The 17,632-nt window shown below is 43.3% G+C and overlaps 1 protein-coding gene across 4 annotated transcripts in view; it reads right to left on the minus strand.

The window, feature by feature from the left end:
* Positions 1 to 1,735: 1,735 nt before the first annotated feature.
* Positions 1,736 to 17,632, minus strand: part of EXPH5 (exophilin 5) — a 79,222-nt gene continuing 63,325 nt past the window's right edge. For 2 of the 4 annotated variants that reach the window (XM_030332545.1, XM_030332550.2), the window contains 2 exons: positions 11,446 to 11,578; positions 1,736 to 7,500 (listed from right to left, as the gene is read on the minus strand). In XM_030332545.1, coding sequence (XP_030188405.1) covers positions 2,114 to 7,500; positions 11,446 to 11,578 — 5,520 coding nt within the window. In that variant the 3' untranslated portion in view covers positions 1,736 to 2,113. Of the gene's footprint in view, positions 7,501 to 11,445; positions 11,582 to 17,632 lie in introns of all 4 variants that reach the window. The other 2 variants (XM_030332544.1, XM_030332548.2) reach the window with 1 other exon arrangement.

Below are 17,632 nucleotides of genomic sequence, written 5' to 3' on the forward strand. Positions count from 1 at the left end.
TACTGGTTTTGAGAGTCCTGGAAATGATGTAAACTAGCTGTAGCATTTTGCTTCCGGGCAAAGCAATGGTTACGAGGATAATAATAATATAGCTCTTTCTTGCATTTCTATCAGTTCCAGATCTCGGTTTGCTTCACCAGCACTACCATTATCCTTAATTTACATGGATGAAACAGACTAGGTGAGAACAATGGAGAATAAAGTTAGGCCAGGAAGCAAATATAAACCAATCAAAATGAAAACCACTCCCATTGACCCTCATAGTATGAAAATCCCAGGTGGCATTGCTTTCTGTAGTTCTAGTCAATTATCTTCACTGCCATCTACTGGTGTTGATCCTGTTAGGAGAGAAAGTTCCAGAAGTTCTGCCTGGCAACTAAAGAGTTAGAAATCAAGTTAGGGGTGAGTATGAGACGTATTTAGCCTAGATAAATTATTGAGAGAATCCTAGCGACAAGCCCTTAGAAGCTCTGCCTTATCATTCCCCGTGGGTTTGGTAAATGATCCTGCAAAGAAGACCGAATCCCAGGGCGTCTGATCTGACTCAGCAGCATTTGAGGGGCTTGGCCAGTGCTCCCGCTGGATATTCATGACAAGAACACGCACAGGAAAAAAAAAAAAAGTGTTCTATCCTGCAAATAAAAATAGAGAAATGGATTGTCCTGGAGAAATGAGAAACACCAGCTGAGGAGAAAGCTGCAGTGAGGATAAACCAGTCTCACGACAGACGTCCGTGAACCTGCAGGCCCAGTCATGCTCCCTTCCTAAGCGCAGTCTGTGGCCAACCCACCTTCTGCACCAGCATGTTGCCTAGTCTGAGTCTCATTGACTAGATTAAAATTCAGCCCTTAGGGATGCCTGGGTGGCTCAGTGGGTTAAGCGTCCAACTTCGGCTCAGGCAGTGATCTCATGGTTCCTAAGGTGGAGCCCCGCGTCGGGCTCTGGGCTGACAGCTCAGAGCCTGGAGCCTGCTTCAGATTCTTTGTCTCTCTCTCTCTCTGCCCCTCCCCAGCTTGCACTCTCTCTCTCAAAAATAAATAAACGTTAAAAAAAAATTTTTTTTTTAATTCAGTCCTTAACAAGTCACCCAGACCGTACCAATGTCTTCAAAGGTATTGCCAGGAGTACTCATATTTTTTGGTTTGAAAGGGATTCAGCTCCTCTTCTGTAACCTCAACAAATACATCAAACATCTGCTCCCTGGCTTCACTATGGATGTAACACCATGCCCTTGTGAAAATTTCCTTATCTTTGTTTGAAAGAAAGAAAAAAAAAAAACCCTAATCCTTCTAAATGCTGATGAGTCAAACAGGATGATAATATTTACTCCACTGTCATCATCCCTACATTTTTTTTAATGTCCTGAATATAGGGCATGGATTGGAAGAGGCCATACAGAATTTTCTGGTTGTTCTGGGTAATTAATAAGTTTTGTGTACGCCTGGGACACTAGGGTTGTAAATGACAGTGAAAGGTGTAAAAAAAAGTTAGGGAGGGGCGCCTGGGTGGCGCAGTCGGTTAAGCGTCCGACTTCAGCCAGGTCACGATCTCGCGGTCCGTGAGTTCGAGCCCCGCGTCAGGCTCTGGGCTGATGGCTCAGAGCCTGGAGCCTGTTTCCCATTCTGTGTCTCCCTCTCTCTCTGGCCCTCCCCCGTTCATGCTCTGTCTCTCTCTCTGTCCCAAAAATAAATAAACATTGAAAAAAAAAATTAAAAAAAAAAAAAAAAAAAAAAAAAAAGTTAGGGAGAGAGTAAAGCAGAAAGCCAAAATTGGATAGTGAATTAGAGATGAAGTGGAGGGAGGGGAGAAAGGCTAAGAATATATATATATATATATATATATATATATATATATATATATGTAGAAAACGGCAGAGAACCCCCCCCAAAACAAGAATTCATTTGTTCTAGAATTTAGGAAGCATATAATGCTTATATATGTTTATATATTATAGAGTGGGGGGAAAAAAAAGAGAATCTGGGTAGTTTCAGAGCAGCTGCTGCCCACACTAGATCTTTTTTATATGTGTCCTTCTCAAGGGCATACACATGTACACTTGATTTCCATTACAAACTTTTGGTGGAAAGGTTATACGCATGTTACTGAAGAAGCCTCACAGTTCTGACTCTTTGTCATTTTCATCCAGATAGTATTCGTCATCCGTGGTTGTGTCCGTGTCACAATCTGAGTCTACTGGAGTCTTTTCATAGATACAAAGTGGTGCGCCTGGAGATAAGGCATCTTCCGGCATCTGGCCGCTCGGAGAATCTGAGCTTGGTAGCTCTGTTGGCTGAGGATGGTTAATTACATCATCTTTCAGGAAGCCGGGGTTCTTAAGAAAACTTGGTTTCCATAATCTTCCTTGTGTGAGTGACCTCTTTACATTCTCCAAGAAAGCCAACTGTTGTTCTTTCCCAAAAATTCCATAGTCAATAGGTCTAGATATAGATGTTGCAAACTTGGGCCCCATTTTTGTTCTGCCACCACCCAAAGTCCGGTTTTCATTTCCATCACAGGAGGAAAGCTCAGAAAAGGATCTGAATCTTCGACTGTATCCGCTGTTGCCAGAGAATTCATCCCCGAGGGTCAGTTCACTCAGGGCATTGTCAATAGAAGTGCTCTCAGAAAAATGGCGCCCCCTGACCTTTGGAGGATGACTTTTGCGTACCAGATCACCGTGCACATTGATGCTTTTTAAACTGTTTGAACGATAGGGGTGCAGTTCAGGTCCCCACTCCAGAGATGAAGCACTTCTTTGTTGTTGCTGATAACTGGCCAATGGAATGCTTACTCTAGATTTCTCTGTAGGCTCCAAAGGAAAAGGAGGGTTTATTCTTCTCTGATGGTCAGAGAAGTCTGCTTCCCCGAGGTTGGGGAATGTGGGTTGGGCCAAAGTTCTTGACTCTCTTTCCAAAGTCTGAGCTGCTGTTACATCTTTAGACTTCTCATACTTTGGTGATGATTCTGAGATATTTTTAGACCCATTCTGCTGTAGCTGTGAAATGCTGTTAGGCTTCGGATTGCTTAAGTGTGTAGAAGTTTCTCTACTGGGTATTACAGTAACCTGGAGAGAGTTCTCTGACTTTTCCACATCCGTTATATCGCGACTCAACCTGCTTTCATTTCTGGACTCTATGGACTTTGGAGTAGGCTCAGGGGACGGCAGGTTGCACTCGGCCGTGCCAAGAGATAAGCTGCCAAAGCCAGAACTGTTCCCACTTTGGGGGAAGATAGTAGCTACGTGTCTTCTGGGGCTTAAATCTTTAGCTGGGAATTTTCTGCTTGTTTTGGACATGGCTGCCAATCTGTGTTTAACTACGGATCTGTTTTTCCCTTTTTCTGGGTCATCCAAGCTGGTTTTCTGTTTACTGCTTCCTCCAGGAAATGAAGGTTGATCCCATGCCAACTTTAGCATTTCATCTTCAGCCTTGCTGTTCTCTGTCATGCTTATCTCCTGACTCCTTGGAGGTAGCTCTCTGGGTTCAGACTGCAAACTGTCTAAATCTGGTTCACCTGAACAAGTCCCTTCAAAAAGCTGTAGTTTATGCAAAGCTGGAGTAAGAGCAAAGACTTGGCTTTCCAAGTCAGAAAGTGGTTTACTAGTCTCTTTTTGGAAATCTGTTCCAATTTCCCCTCTTACTTGACTAGGCTGCAATCCATTGGAACTACCGTCCGCGATCTCTCTCGGAAGGCCTTCTCCAGTTCCAGGAGCTGTGATGGCTATCCTAGTACCTACACATTCCCCGGAACTTCTTCCATTTTGGGAACTTCCAACATTCTCTTCTGAATGGGCTGGGAGATTAGAAGGACCACTGTTGCCCGATTTACTGGATTGCTGACAGTTTTCAGCTTTCTCTTCTGTACCTTTTTTTTCCTGAAGCATTGATGAAGGAGGCAGAGTTTCGCTTTGCAATCTTTTCCCTCTCTCTTTTCTGCTCTCTGAATCACCTAGGGGTGTTTTAGCGAAGTTATCTGGGGAAATCTCTCCAGTTTTAGATTCTCCTTTATGAAGAGAAACACGTGCCTCAGTAGAATCCACTTCCTGTAATGTTGGTTCTGAGGGCCAAATGCTTGGTAATTGTGAAGCAGTCATATTTTCACTGGTGCGAGAAAGACAGTGGGTCTTCTCCTGAGCAGAGGTGACCAGCATCTTTAGACCTTCAGATGAAGGTGTTCCTGACTGCTCTTGGGTAGAATAATTTAGCTTTTCTTGTTCAAAAGCATTGGGAAAGGTTTCAGTCTCCACTTTAGTTGATTCCGTAAGTGAATCGATATACCGTGTATACTTTTCAAGAATGTTAGAGAATTTTTTGCTGTATTTCCTTGGTAGAGTGTAATATACTGAAACCACCTCAAGACATTTTACATTATCTTCATCGCCAGAAACAGAAAACGTACTAGTGGTCTTAAATTTACGTAACGTTTTCCCACGTTCTTTTCTTGACGCGTCTGAAGAGAAAGGCAGAGGGTCTTCGTTTGAAAGGGAAAATAGGCCTGTCCCGGAGGCAGCAATTTTACCATCCTTTTCAGTGCATTCTGGAAAGTATTCCTTTTGGTGGTGTCTTTTTGGCGAAGACAAATCGCTAACAGGTGAATTATTTTCCAGAGGGCTAATGATCGCCTCCCAAGGTTTTAGTGTTACAGCAGAAGCATCTGTGTTTGAGACCAAGCATTCTTCTCTTTTGTCTCTGCCATCTGAGGCATCTGGTACCCCTGACGGACACGACACGGCCCTCTTGATGAGGAACGGAAGTGGTCCTTTTCTAACAGAAGCAAACCCACTGTTTTTCAGGCTTGTCACCTTCTCTGTGGCTTCAGGTGCTACTGGGACCGAGTCTGACACTGCTTTGGAACATTTGCTTTCTGACTCAGAAGAACTGGGACCGAATTTGTTCAATGTATACTTCCCTGCTGGGTGTTCCACATTATTTTTGACTTGGAATGGAAGTGGTTCATTCCTACACGGAGAAGCCATTATCTTACTTTCCGACTTCCTGTTACTGATGAGAAATCTGGCTGATTTTGTTGGTGAGGAGCAGGAAGTCGTGTGAACTTCAGGAGGCTTGGAATTGCTCTGATTCATCTCCACGGAGCTACTGTTATCACTGGTGGGTGCTGATCTACTTTCCATTTTGCTTAACTTCTCCAGAGAGGCTATGCGTCGCCTTACTTTTCCTTTTCCTTTCCCATCCTTGAAAGGAGAGTGAGAACGCCATTTGGCAACATCAGCTGCCTCATTGTGTACAAGTACACACTCATCGTTACGCTTTGGGTTTTCTGAGGGGCTTAGGGCAAACTGATCACTTTGGTCCTTGCTATCATTGTCCTTTTGTGCTCTTTCTCCCGGAGATGGATCGTTGCCCGAAGGACTTTTCCTGGAGAACACTGTTGTTGAAGGAATCGCTGGAGTGTCAAGGAAAGAATTATTCGATGGTGAGGAGCCAGGTAGTATACCCGATGACAGATCTGAAGAATCGCGTGGGATCTTACGACGAGCAGCTGGTTTGCTACAGTTGGTGGAAGGACTTGTGGTACCTTGTTCTTCCTTGGTATCTGAAATAGCAGGCTTTTCTGCAGACTGTGCCTTTTGACCATCAGCAGGTTCAGAGCTCCAGTGGTTATTTTTAAAAATGCCTGAAATAGCTTCAGTACTTGCTCTTACTTCCTGGTGACAACCTTGACCTGGGCTGGGCCAAGACGCTGTTGTGCGTTCCTGAATGAAAGCAAGGGAAGTTGCTGAGCCAAGTTTTCTGTCCCCCGTGTGATTCTTATCTTTTTTAAGTTCATTGGATTGCTCTCTGTGTGATATATGAATTTTGGGGCTCTCTTTCCTGGAAATGACTCCAGGTGACCTCTTTGAACTTGCTGTGGTAGATGCATTAAAAGCAAACCCTTTGCCCTTGGCTGAGTCCTGGGAGAGGGGATTTTGAACGTCAGAGGCATGGTTAGAGGTTACTGTCTGTGAGACCGGTTGGGGGACTTCACTTGTCATGTGTGTCCGGTCCATCTTGTGTAGTTGTTTGTCTTCTTCCCGATGAGATTCCTTCAAGACTTTCTCCTTAGTCACTTGTGTGACCAAGATACTGGGTGGGCTTTCAGTAAGAGGTGGAGAATCGACTGAATCGCTCTTGGTCACAGTGACTTCCGTATAGCTTTTTATTGGCAGAGAGGCGGGCTTAATTTTGTGCACAGCAACTGTGGGATTCTGAAAGCTGGGCCTCTGAGGGTTCCCTCTGTCATCGGGAATCGGGGGGAAGGAGGTGTTGAATGAGGATGCTAGAGTCGTCTGAGTATTTCCAAACGAGTAAGGTTCTTTGTCCAGGTGTACTTCTGTAGGAGGACCGCCCTGTTGGCATACTGACCTGCCAGATGTGCTGTGATAGCTGGGACCAGTCCCAGGGCAAACGTTTGGCATGCTGAAATGAGTCGTCTGGCTCTCATTGCCTCGCGACACCTCCGTGCTCTCCAGCGTGGTTGTCTGAGAGTCAAACTGCCAGAGATGTGTCTCTTCATGATCTCTGAAAATATTTGTTTTGTAACCAGGAGAAAATGATCCCCAGTGTTGAGAATGAATGCTATGGCTGTGACCAGCTGATACTTCCATGGATATCATTTCGGAGTCTCTGTGAGAAGTGAATGGATGCCTACTTTGAGGGAAGTCAGACCAGAAAGGATGTTCTTCGTGTTGGCCCCAAAGAGGACTTTGTTTAAATCTCTGTTCCCTGTTTCGTCCAAAGGTATTGCTAGAGAAAGATCTAGCAAATGGGTGTTCTTGATGGTAGAATGGCATATTTTCTGAGTTCTCAAATGGGTCAGGACTCATCGCATTATCCATGCAGGCGTCTAAATGAACACCTTGGTAAACACTCTGTGAACGGTAAAATTCGTATCTCCTATTCTCCTGAAAACACCTGGGATACACATACTGGTCAGCAGAGTCAATCTCCATCGGTGAAGGTGCCCCCAGGAATTCTTCCTGGCTCTGCCTACCTCCGGAAGAATCTGATCTATTCCATATAATGGATGATAAAGGAGTTCTCTTTGGGCTCTGCTGGTGTCTTGGTGGTATAAACCCACTCTTGTTCTGAGTTATTGTTGGAAAATGTAAGCTTCTTGTTGTGAAATATATCGTAGCCGGTGAAGTTGATGGCTGCCTGCTGTCGAAACACAGAGAAGTACTACCAAAACTATTCTTTTGCACGTAATCTTCTTTTGAGAGTCTGGGCTCCCTTGTCCTGTACATATCATAAATTGTTTTTGTTCTAGGAGAAAAGGTTTTAAAACCTTCCCTAGGGGTTCCTGGTCTTAGGATGTCATAGATAGACATATTAGAAGCTCCATTATGGTGGTTTTGGTACCTTCCCGTGATATTTCCGTGCGTGTTCCCCCTGGAGTAAAAATGACTGCACTGTGCTCTTGATCCATAGTTGAGAGGTGCTGTGGTATTCCCTGAGCTTGGACATTGTTCCTGAGCCAGTTTATTATCCAAGTCGTCTAAAACTGAAAGGAGAATATGAGTCAGGTTTGGTTTTTTTTTTTTGTATGAGATTTTACAGTCTAATAATAATGAGTTTTTGAGGTCCTTCTTCAAGAAATAAAATCATTTATTATTTTAAAAAAATGTTTTTAATGTTTATTTTTGAGAGACAGAGAGAGCATGAGTAGGGGAGAGGCAGAGAGAGAGAGGAAGACACCGAATCTGAGGCAGGCTCCAGGCCGCGAGCTGTCAGCACAGAGCCCGACGCGGGGCTCGAACCCACGAACCATGAGATCATGACCCAAGCCAAAATTGGACGCTCACTCGACCGAGCCACCCAGGCGACTCTTTATATAAATGTGGTGACATTAATTTAGATTATGTTTTTAAGAGACTGTGACTTTTACAAGGTTGTAGTAGAAGTTTCTTTTTTCACGCTTTTCCAAATCATACTTTTTCAAAACTAACCTTCCCCGATGCCTTAAGAACATAAAGCTACATTTTTGTTTTCTAACCACAACATTTTAATTGTGGTGTTTTTACTTTTTAGCTCATCTTTTGTGTCACTAGGGTAGCTAAGATATTTCCCACCATGCTTACCTCAGAGGATTGCAATAAAAATGAGAGTCTATAAATAATGCGTGATTTCTTAGTCGTACTGTTAAGCAAATGGCACTACTATCAAAAGCTTAAGCATGTAATTTATAAACACACTTTATAAAATTTATAGGAGCACCCGGGTGGCTCAGTCGGTTAAGCGTCCGACTTTGGCTGAAGTTATGATCTCACAGTTCGTGAGTTCCAGCCCCGCGTCGGGCACTGTGCTGACAGCTCAGAGCCTGGACCCTGCTTCCAATTCTGTGTCTCCCTTCTCTCTGCCCCTCCCCCCACTCATGCTCTAGCTCTCTAAATAAATAAATAAATACATAAACAAATAAAAATTTAAAAAATTTATAAACATTCTTATTTGGATGGATTTGAGCAACATATAAAATTTAGAGTTCTATATAATATTGTTAAATGATATGCTCATGGTCGATTGTTTTTTTCCTGGAAAAATTAAGACCCATTATCACCCCTATAATATTGTACTTACTATGTGTCAGGCCCAGTTCTAAACACTTAATTTATTAACTCATTAAATCCTCACATAACCTTATAAGATTGGTACTATTACTGTGCTTGTCTTATAAATGAGGAAACTGAGGCATGAACAGATTCAGTTGTTGGGGACACACAGCCAGTAAGTGGATCCAGGCAGTCCGTCTCCTGGGTCTGCACAATGCAGCGCCTGTGCCATAAAAGCTCGCTTTTCATTCTTTCTTTTAGTGAACTATAAAGATGATTTCACTATAAGCTCATAATGTTACAAGGATTTGAAGTCGCTGCCGTTAAGCAATGTTTGCTCCTGTTTCTCTCAATGGCAAGGTCAGAGGGCGGTGTCCATGTCAGAGTTCAGTGACCTCTTCATAATACAGAGGACCTAGGGCAATCCGAGCCCCAGAGATCATGCTTACAAGGACCACAGGCTCTGTGTCTTTGAATTGTGTTTATTTAATCATATTTGACCTCTTTTCCTCAATAAAAACCTCTCAGAATTTGAATAGAACCATAATCTTTTAAGGTCTCAAGATTCCCTAAGGGCCATCCTATAGTGGATATACTTTACCACATTCATGTTCCAATAAATACAAACACATAGATTATGTGTTTATTGAAGAAATGTTCATTAATGAGAATCAAAAGTTGTCTGAGAAATAAGTTATGGGATTATTTAAGCTGCTGGAGAAGTCATACCTTTCTTCCTCTGTTTGTCATTAAAAAAATTTGATTTGGGGGCACCTGGGTGGCTCAGTCGGTTAAGCATCTGACTTCGGCTCAGGTCATGATCTCATGGTTTGTGGGCTCAAGCTCCGCGTCGGGCTCTGTGCTGACAGCTCAGAGCCTGGAGCCTGCTTTGGATTCTGTGTGTGTGTCTCTCTGTCCCTCCCCGCCTCAAGAGTAAATAAATAATCATTTAAAAATTCTGATTTTAACTCCGCAGTGACAGAGTCAGTATTTGCGAACATATGTGGGATGTATCTGCGGACATGTCAACTAGGTTAAGGCAGGTACTGAAGACAGTTTTGATGTTCTGGATTTTCCCCACCCTATTTTATTTGTAAGCTGGTGCTATTTAAGTATGCACAGCCAGCAGAAGAACTAATCTTGAGCATTAAATATCTATAACTAAGGAATTCTTCAGGGAATCATCCTGAAATAAAAAAATGAAGAAAGAAAATTATCTCCAGTCTCTGAAATAATTCCATATATCTACACACACAAAAATCAAACAGTGCCAAACTGTAAGGTGAGGCAAAAAGGAAACAAAACTATGCAATGAGTAAAAATCGGTCTTTAAAACAAATTGTAATAAAATGTCTCTGATTTCTGTTCTCTGTTTCAAGCTATTCGTAGTTTTTTTTCTCTTAAAGTCTTTTGCTGCCTACAAGGGCAACATATATATGGTAATAACAGAAAATAGAGGAAAGTATAACAAAAGAGGTGAAATCACCTGGAATCCTCCCCAGATATAACACCTCTTAACATCCCCAGAGAAAGCTTCTAAATTGTTCAAAGCCACTTATAATCCCAAGTAATGCTGTTTTATTCATTACTCTTGAGGTAAAAAAAAAAAAAAAAAAAAAAAAATCTGTGTTTCCTCTTTATTTTCAGAGAAGACAAATCATTTTTTTTTCATCTTGTAAACAGTAGCTCTCCTGTACTAGCAAAAGCTGTGTTTTGGAACAGAGATTTTCCTCTGGGCTTCTTTTCTCTGAAGCAAGTTCTCTGCCAGGAACCATCTTACTGAAAGGCTGACCCCCTAGCTGGACATCCCTCACTGACCACCCCACCTGTCCCAACTACAGTGCCCTTGCCTTTGCAAATCGGATTTAGTTCCTCGGGGTGAAGCTGGTGAATGACTTCAGAGTTCACTTTTAGATGCCCAGCCTTATTTTTGATACCGAATAACTTATGCAAAGAGAAGCCATGCTTGGGGCACCTGGGTGGTTCAGTCTGTGAAGCGTCTGACCTTGGCTCGGGTCATGGTCTCATGGTTCATGAGTTCAAGCCCTGCATTGGGCTCTGTGCTGATGGCTCAGAGACTGGAGCCTGCTTCAGATTCTATGTCTCCCTCTCTCTCTGCCCCTCCCCTGCTCACGCTCTCTCCCTCTCTTTCTCTTTCTCAAAAATAAATAATAAACATTAAAAACATTTTTAAAAAAGGAGCTATGCTTATATAATAATAACATTCACGTGCATGTAGTTACTTTTGGAATCTGTTTCAGTCTTTATTGTCATCTGTTGTACAAGACTAATTGTTCAACAACAGTTAGATTTCATCACTGTGCCTTTAGGTACTGATTGGGAGCAATAAAATCTGTTAGGAACAGTACTTTTTAGACATATTTCCTAAAAAGGCATTTCCTTTTACCTGAGGTTAATATTAAACATTACTCTCACTCCACAGATTTATCAGCCTTGGTCTGGGCATATTTGTTTAGATTATATTCAAATATAAGATTCTTTAATATTTGTGTTAATAGCAGATAACAGGTACACCTGGGTGGCTCCGTTGGTTGAGCATCCCACTCTTGATTTTGGCTCAGGTCATGATCTCACGGTTTGTGAGACTGAGCCCCACAATGGGCTCTGTCCTGTCAGCACATAGCCTGCTTGGGATTCTCTGTCTCCCTCGCTCTCTCTGCTCCTTCCCTACTCTTGCTTTGTCTCTCGAAAATAAATAAATAAACAAACATAAAACAATACAGTAAATAGCATAACGGCCTCCTCTTCAGATAAGGTAAATAAAAGGATTTCAAAAATAAAGTACAGGGTATGATATGTTTCGAGCATTTTAATACAAACTGTAATCACCATTTGCTTCAGCGCAGGGAGTCCCAAGGCAGTTCAATGCATAGACTTACCTTGGAAAAACTCATTTTCCAGCAGTGAAGCATCCCAGGGAGGCATACCACTTCCCTCCCTCATGCCTGCTCGCCCGGGGACAAAGACACTGTCAACCGGTTGATTTTCCAGAGGTGAACTGTGTATTTTGGCCTGCTAATTTTAAAACAGAAAATGCAAGATTATTTGTGGACCTTCCCTAGCCAGAACACTCATGTGTCTCTGCAAAAATTTCCCAAAACGTAAAGCCTAAGGACCACACATCAATTTTTCTAACACTTCTTTCTCAACGTACAGTGTTTCATTGTTTCTGTCATTTGCAAGTGATCACAAACTTCTCTGTACCTACACTAATGGTTTTTAGTATGAGTCTGCAAGCAATTATTGACCATCTGTCTGCCAAACACTCCTACAAACTTACACAGCACCACACAAATCTTAGGGAGGTTCCTGGAAAACAGTGAAGAAATCGACCTCTCTTGAATTGGGAGTGTGGTCTTCATGGCCCCAGTGGCTGGAATTTTAGATTTAACACCGTCCTCAGGTCTGTCAAGAGCTGGCTACCTGAAGCTTCTAGTGGACCTTAAGATTTGTGAACTTGCACTTAGATGAAAACAAAAAGTATTTCTATCCATAGCGTTCATGCAGAATGGCGGAACCTCCCGGACAGACATAAGGCACTGATTAATGGTGCTCTCTGAATCAAAAGCACTACAAAGTATGACCTTATAAATGGTTGGGTTTTTTTTGAAACACCATTGCTGGTTTTACAGGGTTTAGGAGGATGATGTAGAGCTAATGATGTTTTCCTTTCTTTACAGCAACTGTTTATCTTGATATATTTTAATTTTTTTAATTTTTACTTATTTTTGAGAGAGAGAGGGAGAGAACGAGTGTGGGGTAAGGGCAGAGAGAGAGGGGGACACAGAATCCAAAGCAGGCTCCAGGCTCTGAGCTGTCAGCACAGAGCCCGACACAGGGCTCGAACTCACCACGAGATCATGACCTGAGCGGAAGTCAGACGCTTAACTGACCGAGCCACCCAGGCGCCCCCTATCTTGATTTCTCCAAATCCATCACTACCCTACATTCAAGCTTAATTTGTCTCCCTGACCTTGGGGGATTACCCCCTCCCACAGCTTCACCTTCTTTTGCCAAAACACCATTTGCATTTCCTCTGTCACACCATCTCTTCGCCGAGGACTCCGTCTGTAACTCCTTCTGCACCCGTCCCTGAACAAGGCCAGCACTTTCCATTCAGCCACTGTGGTCAGCTCACTCTGCTCCCCGTCCTTGCTGCTTGGGTGCCTCTTCCCCCCAAGTTTTCTCTTTCCATTTGGTGTTCGCCATTATGTTTCATTTCCCTTGAATGCCCAAGACCAATCTCTAACTTTTCCAAAGCTCCAGCTTTTTTACTTCTCTATCACAGGTCTGTCCAATTCCAAACCCCGGGTTCTCCTGATTTCTACATTCCTCACAATCCAGTATTTTTACTCCTGCTAGTTTCTTCCTCAAGATCTAAATCATTATGTCTTGTAGGAGCCCTGCCCCAATTTCACTGACTTGTGATTTTCAGTTCTATGTGTAACGGAATATACACAGAGATTTATGAATAACAGAGAAACAATCCTGTGATAACTTAGGATGTAGATCATTGGATATAATTTAACACACTAATATAAAACTCAGAAGTAAACAAATACTAGAGGCAAAACAAAACTACAGTAAGATCCCATTTGGAGGTAATATAACCAGAAACTAATCACTCATGTGGACTACATTCATCTGATTAAGAGAATGGCTGGCATCAGTGTCTCTCAACCATTTTTAACACCCAAACAGACTCCAGATTTCCTCTATCTAGACCAGAATACATTCCTTTTGGCCCCCCGGATCATATGCCTTTTATAATGCAAATTTGTACATAAGTGAAAAATACTTGGACTGAGGGCTCAGGCGAAAATGAACCTCTCAAAGATGGGAGGGATTATCGCCCGCTAGAGACCCTGAATATAACTTCCTTTGGTCATACGTCTGCCCGAATCCTCTGCGTCAAGACCAACACTACTCATCCCACATGTTAAGGATGCTTCCCCTACACAGAGGTACAAGTTATATGACTAAGAGAAAATACAGAGCGTTTGTTTACACTCAATTTGAACTCTGCAAGGGTATTTTTTCCAGTGACAAAATGGTTAAAAAAGTCACTCCTAGGGGCGGCTCAGTTGGTTGAGCTCGACTCTTGATTTTGGCTCAGGTCACGATCCCAGGGTCATGGGATCAAGCCCCACATCAGGCTCTTCGCTGAGCATGGAGCCTGCTTGGGATTCATATGCATTTTCTCTCTCTCTGTCTTTCTCTCTGTCTCTAATGTTAAAAAGAAAAAAGTCATGCTAGGCAACGGTAGGTACCAAACACAGAGAAGACTGAACACTATTACTGCTCTATAGATCCCTTTTATTTGAGCTGTATGTGAGTAGTATCATAATTAGTTTTTATTAGCAGCAGCAGCAGCAGCTGAATGGTCTAGGCAATGTGCCTAGCATTGTATACAGGTTACCTTATTTCATTATTTTAACCACCCAATGAAGTTGGTACTATTATTACGACCACTTTGAGAAAAAAGAGGTTTCAAGAGGTCAGGCCAATTGATTCAGGTCACGCTGGTGGAGGGAAGGATTTCTTCCCAGTCCGTGAGATTCCAGAGCCCAGGCCGAATCACCTGTCTTTACTGTTATATTAGTTTATTAGCACACGCTATCCTAGCTGGAAGCATCTTCTGAGGCTGCTGGGAAGAGGTTTCCTCTTACCTAGAATGGAGGTAAATCCCTCTGGGGCCCAGAGCACACACGGATCCTCAGTCAGGATTCCATCTTGGACTCAGAACCCTCCTCCAAACCATGTTTCGCGCCACGAAGTTGCCAAAAGAGATGAAGCCTATTTTCCATTCTAGCCTAGAGGAGGAGGTTCAAAACACCTCCATGCAGCAAAATCGGGTTGAAATGCTATTCCAACCTTGAATTTCAGCCATTCCTCTCCCCAACTCTCTTCAAGGGCCCTGTGCTCCAAGTTCACTACACACAGTTCTCTAAAATGTCGTGCCCTTCGTCCTAGACCTCCACGTCCCTGCTCTTATCTCGGCCCTCTCTGCTCTTCTCTCAGAAAATGGCAATGCGCCCTTCAGTGTCCAGCTCATCTCTGTTTCTGCAAGCTCTTCTCCCTGGGAAGAATTAGTTACCATCGTGGTTTTACACCCATCGTGGTGTATATTATTATACCCATGATATCCTACTGAAGTGTTGACCTTCTTTCCACTTCTACTTTACCACTAGACCTCTCTCCTTCCTGTCTATCGCACATTTCAGTCCCCGCCCTGATCCAAGAAACCAAGCATTTGAAGACAAATGGGTTAGGACCCTGTAAGTGGACCACCTTCTAAAATAACTAGTATTCTCCTCTGTATCCTGTGCACCCAGCATAGTATCCATGTGTAAGTGACTCGCTAGTATTTACTGAGCAGAATTCCAACACCTCTCTTCCTGCCATACCTTTTCCCGTCTCTCCAACCCATTTTTTGTACAGTCATTCAATACCACCTATCTTATATTTGAGCAAAATCACCCATTTCTTCCGTTTTCAATATACTTTCAAAATATCCTCTCTCATCAGATCCTTAGAACAAATTTGCAAGTGAGGTAGGGATTATCATTCCCATTCTGCAGATGAAACACTGAATCCTGGATAAGTGCCTTACTTAAGTCATATGAGTAATAACTGGTGGCACTGGCTACTCACACTCCTGTGATCTGACCCCTAACCCTGTTCTTTATGTTGCTGTTTACTGGTATTTTACTCACGTACACGATCCTTATTTAGCTGATAAACCCTGTGGATAAAAACCTTGCTTTAAGCATTCCATGCCCTCCACGTACATGCAGTTAGGGACTGATTTATGGCAGACCAAGGTGGAAAATTACACATATGAGATTTCTAGTAAAGATTACAAAAATTGAGACACCAAATATGTACAGTATTAGGACTCGGAAAAGCACATCTAAGGGAAGAAAGACTAATGGTCAAACACATGAGTTCCACCCAGTTCAAAACCCTACTTCTGCCTCTTAATAGTGGCATAACTTTGGACAAGTTACTTAACCTTTCTCTACCTTCGCTTCTTTCTTAGTAAAATGAAGAAGTAAGAATGATGATAAGAGTAGCAGCACCCCTCCCCCACTCGTTGGGTGATGCTGACGATTATGAATTAATCGCTGTAAAACACTTTCGAATGGTGGCCAGCACTTACCGAGTCCTCATTGTTAGTCATTGCTATTTTTCTGGGGTTACAGAGGATTTCCTGGAGGATTCCTGCCAATGCTTATAGTCTAAAGAACTAAAAAAGTGTTGGGTGCCTGGGTGGCTCAGTCGGTTTAGCGACCGACTTCAGCTCAGGTCACGATCTCACAGTTTGTGGGTTCGGGCCCCACGTCGGGCTCTGTGCTGACAGCTCGGAGCATGGAGCCTGCTTCGGGTTCTGTGTCTCCCTCTCTCTCTGCCCCTCCACCACTCATGCTCTGTCTCTCCCTGTCTCAGAAATAAATGAACATTAAAAAAAATTTTTTTTTAAAAAAGAACTAGAAAAGTGTTCCAAAGAATTAGACACCAGAGTCCGAAAATGCTGGCTTTTAGGATGTCTGTTACATTCTCAAACACGGTGCATAAAAGAGGCTGAGCAAAATGAGGCCTTTTACTCAACCCAATTCACTCTACTGATATTGTCTGCAATCCTGACATGATGAGACAAACAAACCTTCTGTCACAGAGTAACCTTAGACTATCTGAGAACTTCCTAGGGCGGCCAAACCTGTACAACAGCTGTCAGAGCTGAAGCCTGAGCTCAGTGATATTATCAAACGCCTTGGCAAAGCCAACAGATTAATTTTTCAGAGTGTTCCTGAATGTGTTCTCTGTTTTCTGGCAAAGGCCAAATCCACCAATGCACCTGCAGCTTAAAAGCACTCATTCATTTCTTCTTTCAATTTCTGAGTGCTCAGATTGTGCCAAGCCATGGGGAGAGACAAGAGTGCAGACATGGTCCTGGCCTTGGGGAGCTCACGCTGGCCCGGTGTGCTGAGTACGCGGGCGGTGTGTTGTTGGTGGCGGGGGGCGGGGGGGTGGAAACAGAGCTGGCGTGTCACCTAACATCAGGCCCAGCCAAAATCTGTTCAGAGACGAGAAGTGATCAAGTGGCCAAGGCTATCTGTCTTTGTCTTTTGTCTCAGAATGGTGACCACTTTGACCCCAGTGTCCTCACCTATAAGGAGATGGCTCTCACTGGGGGAGATCTGCTCCCCAGAGAACACTGGCATGTTTTGGAGATATTTTTGATGCTCACACTTGAGTGGAGGAGAACTACAGGCATTCCCTACCTGTGAGTTTGAACACACGATGGCCTCGCAACAGAGAAGGACGCGGCCCAAAATGTCAGTAGTGCTGAGGTTGGGAGAAACTCTGAGCTACAAATCTCTAACCTTCTCTCTGGCTCTAAAAATTCCGTTTTTCTGAGAACCTTGGCTGCTGTTAAGCTGATGAAAATGTTTAAATAGCAGATCTCTGGGGCGCTGGGTGGCTCAGTCAGTTAAGCATCCGACTCTTGGTTTCGGCTCAGGTCATGATCTTGCAGTTCGTGGGTTTGAGCCCCGCATCAGGCTCTGTGGTGGTATCCCCTGCTCGCTCACGCTCTCTCTCTCTCTCAAAAATAAGTAAACATTAAAAAAATGTTTAAATAGCAGCTTTCTTTAAGTGGAAGGTCATCTAACAACGTAGCACAATCTCCTGTAAAATACCAGAATCCCCTCTGTACCCTTCCTGACAGGCTGCTAACCAAGTGATGGGAAATTTATTACCTCGGATCTTGGCAAGATCAAGCAGCAATGGCGTCAGCAGCAATGGCCAACTTGTAGCCTTTTGCAGGTGAAGGAGATAAGATTTCCATGAATAAGTAATGGAAATCTACACGTCACACAAAACCTTTGCTTTAGACAGTTTCATTATTTTCTCTCTCTGACTTCCTTTTTTAATGTGTCATTTATTTGAGAGAGAGAGAGAGAGAGAGAGAGAGAGAGAGAGGGCAAGTGGGGGAGGGGCAGAGAGAGAGAGAGGGAGACACAGAACAAAGCAGGCTGACAGCACGGAGCCTGATGCCAGGCT

This window comes from Lynx canadensis, chromosome D1, assembly GCF_007474595.2.
Source record: "Lynx canadensis isolate LIC74 chromosome D1, mLynCan4.pri.v2, whole genome shotgun sequence".
NCBI classification, from domain to species: domain Eukaryota; kingdom Metazoa; phylum Chordata; class Mammalia; order Carnivora; family Felidae; genus Lynx; species Lynx canadensis.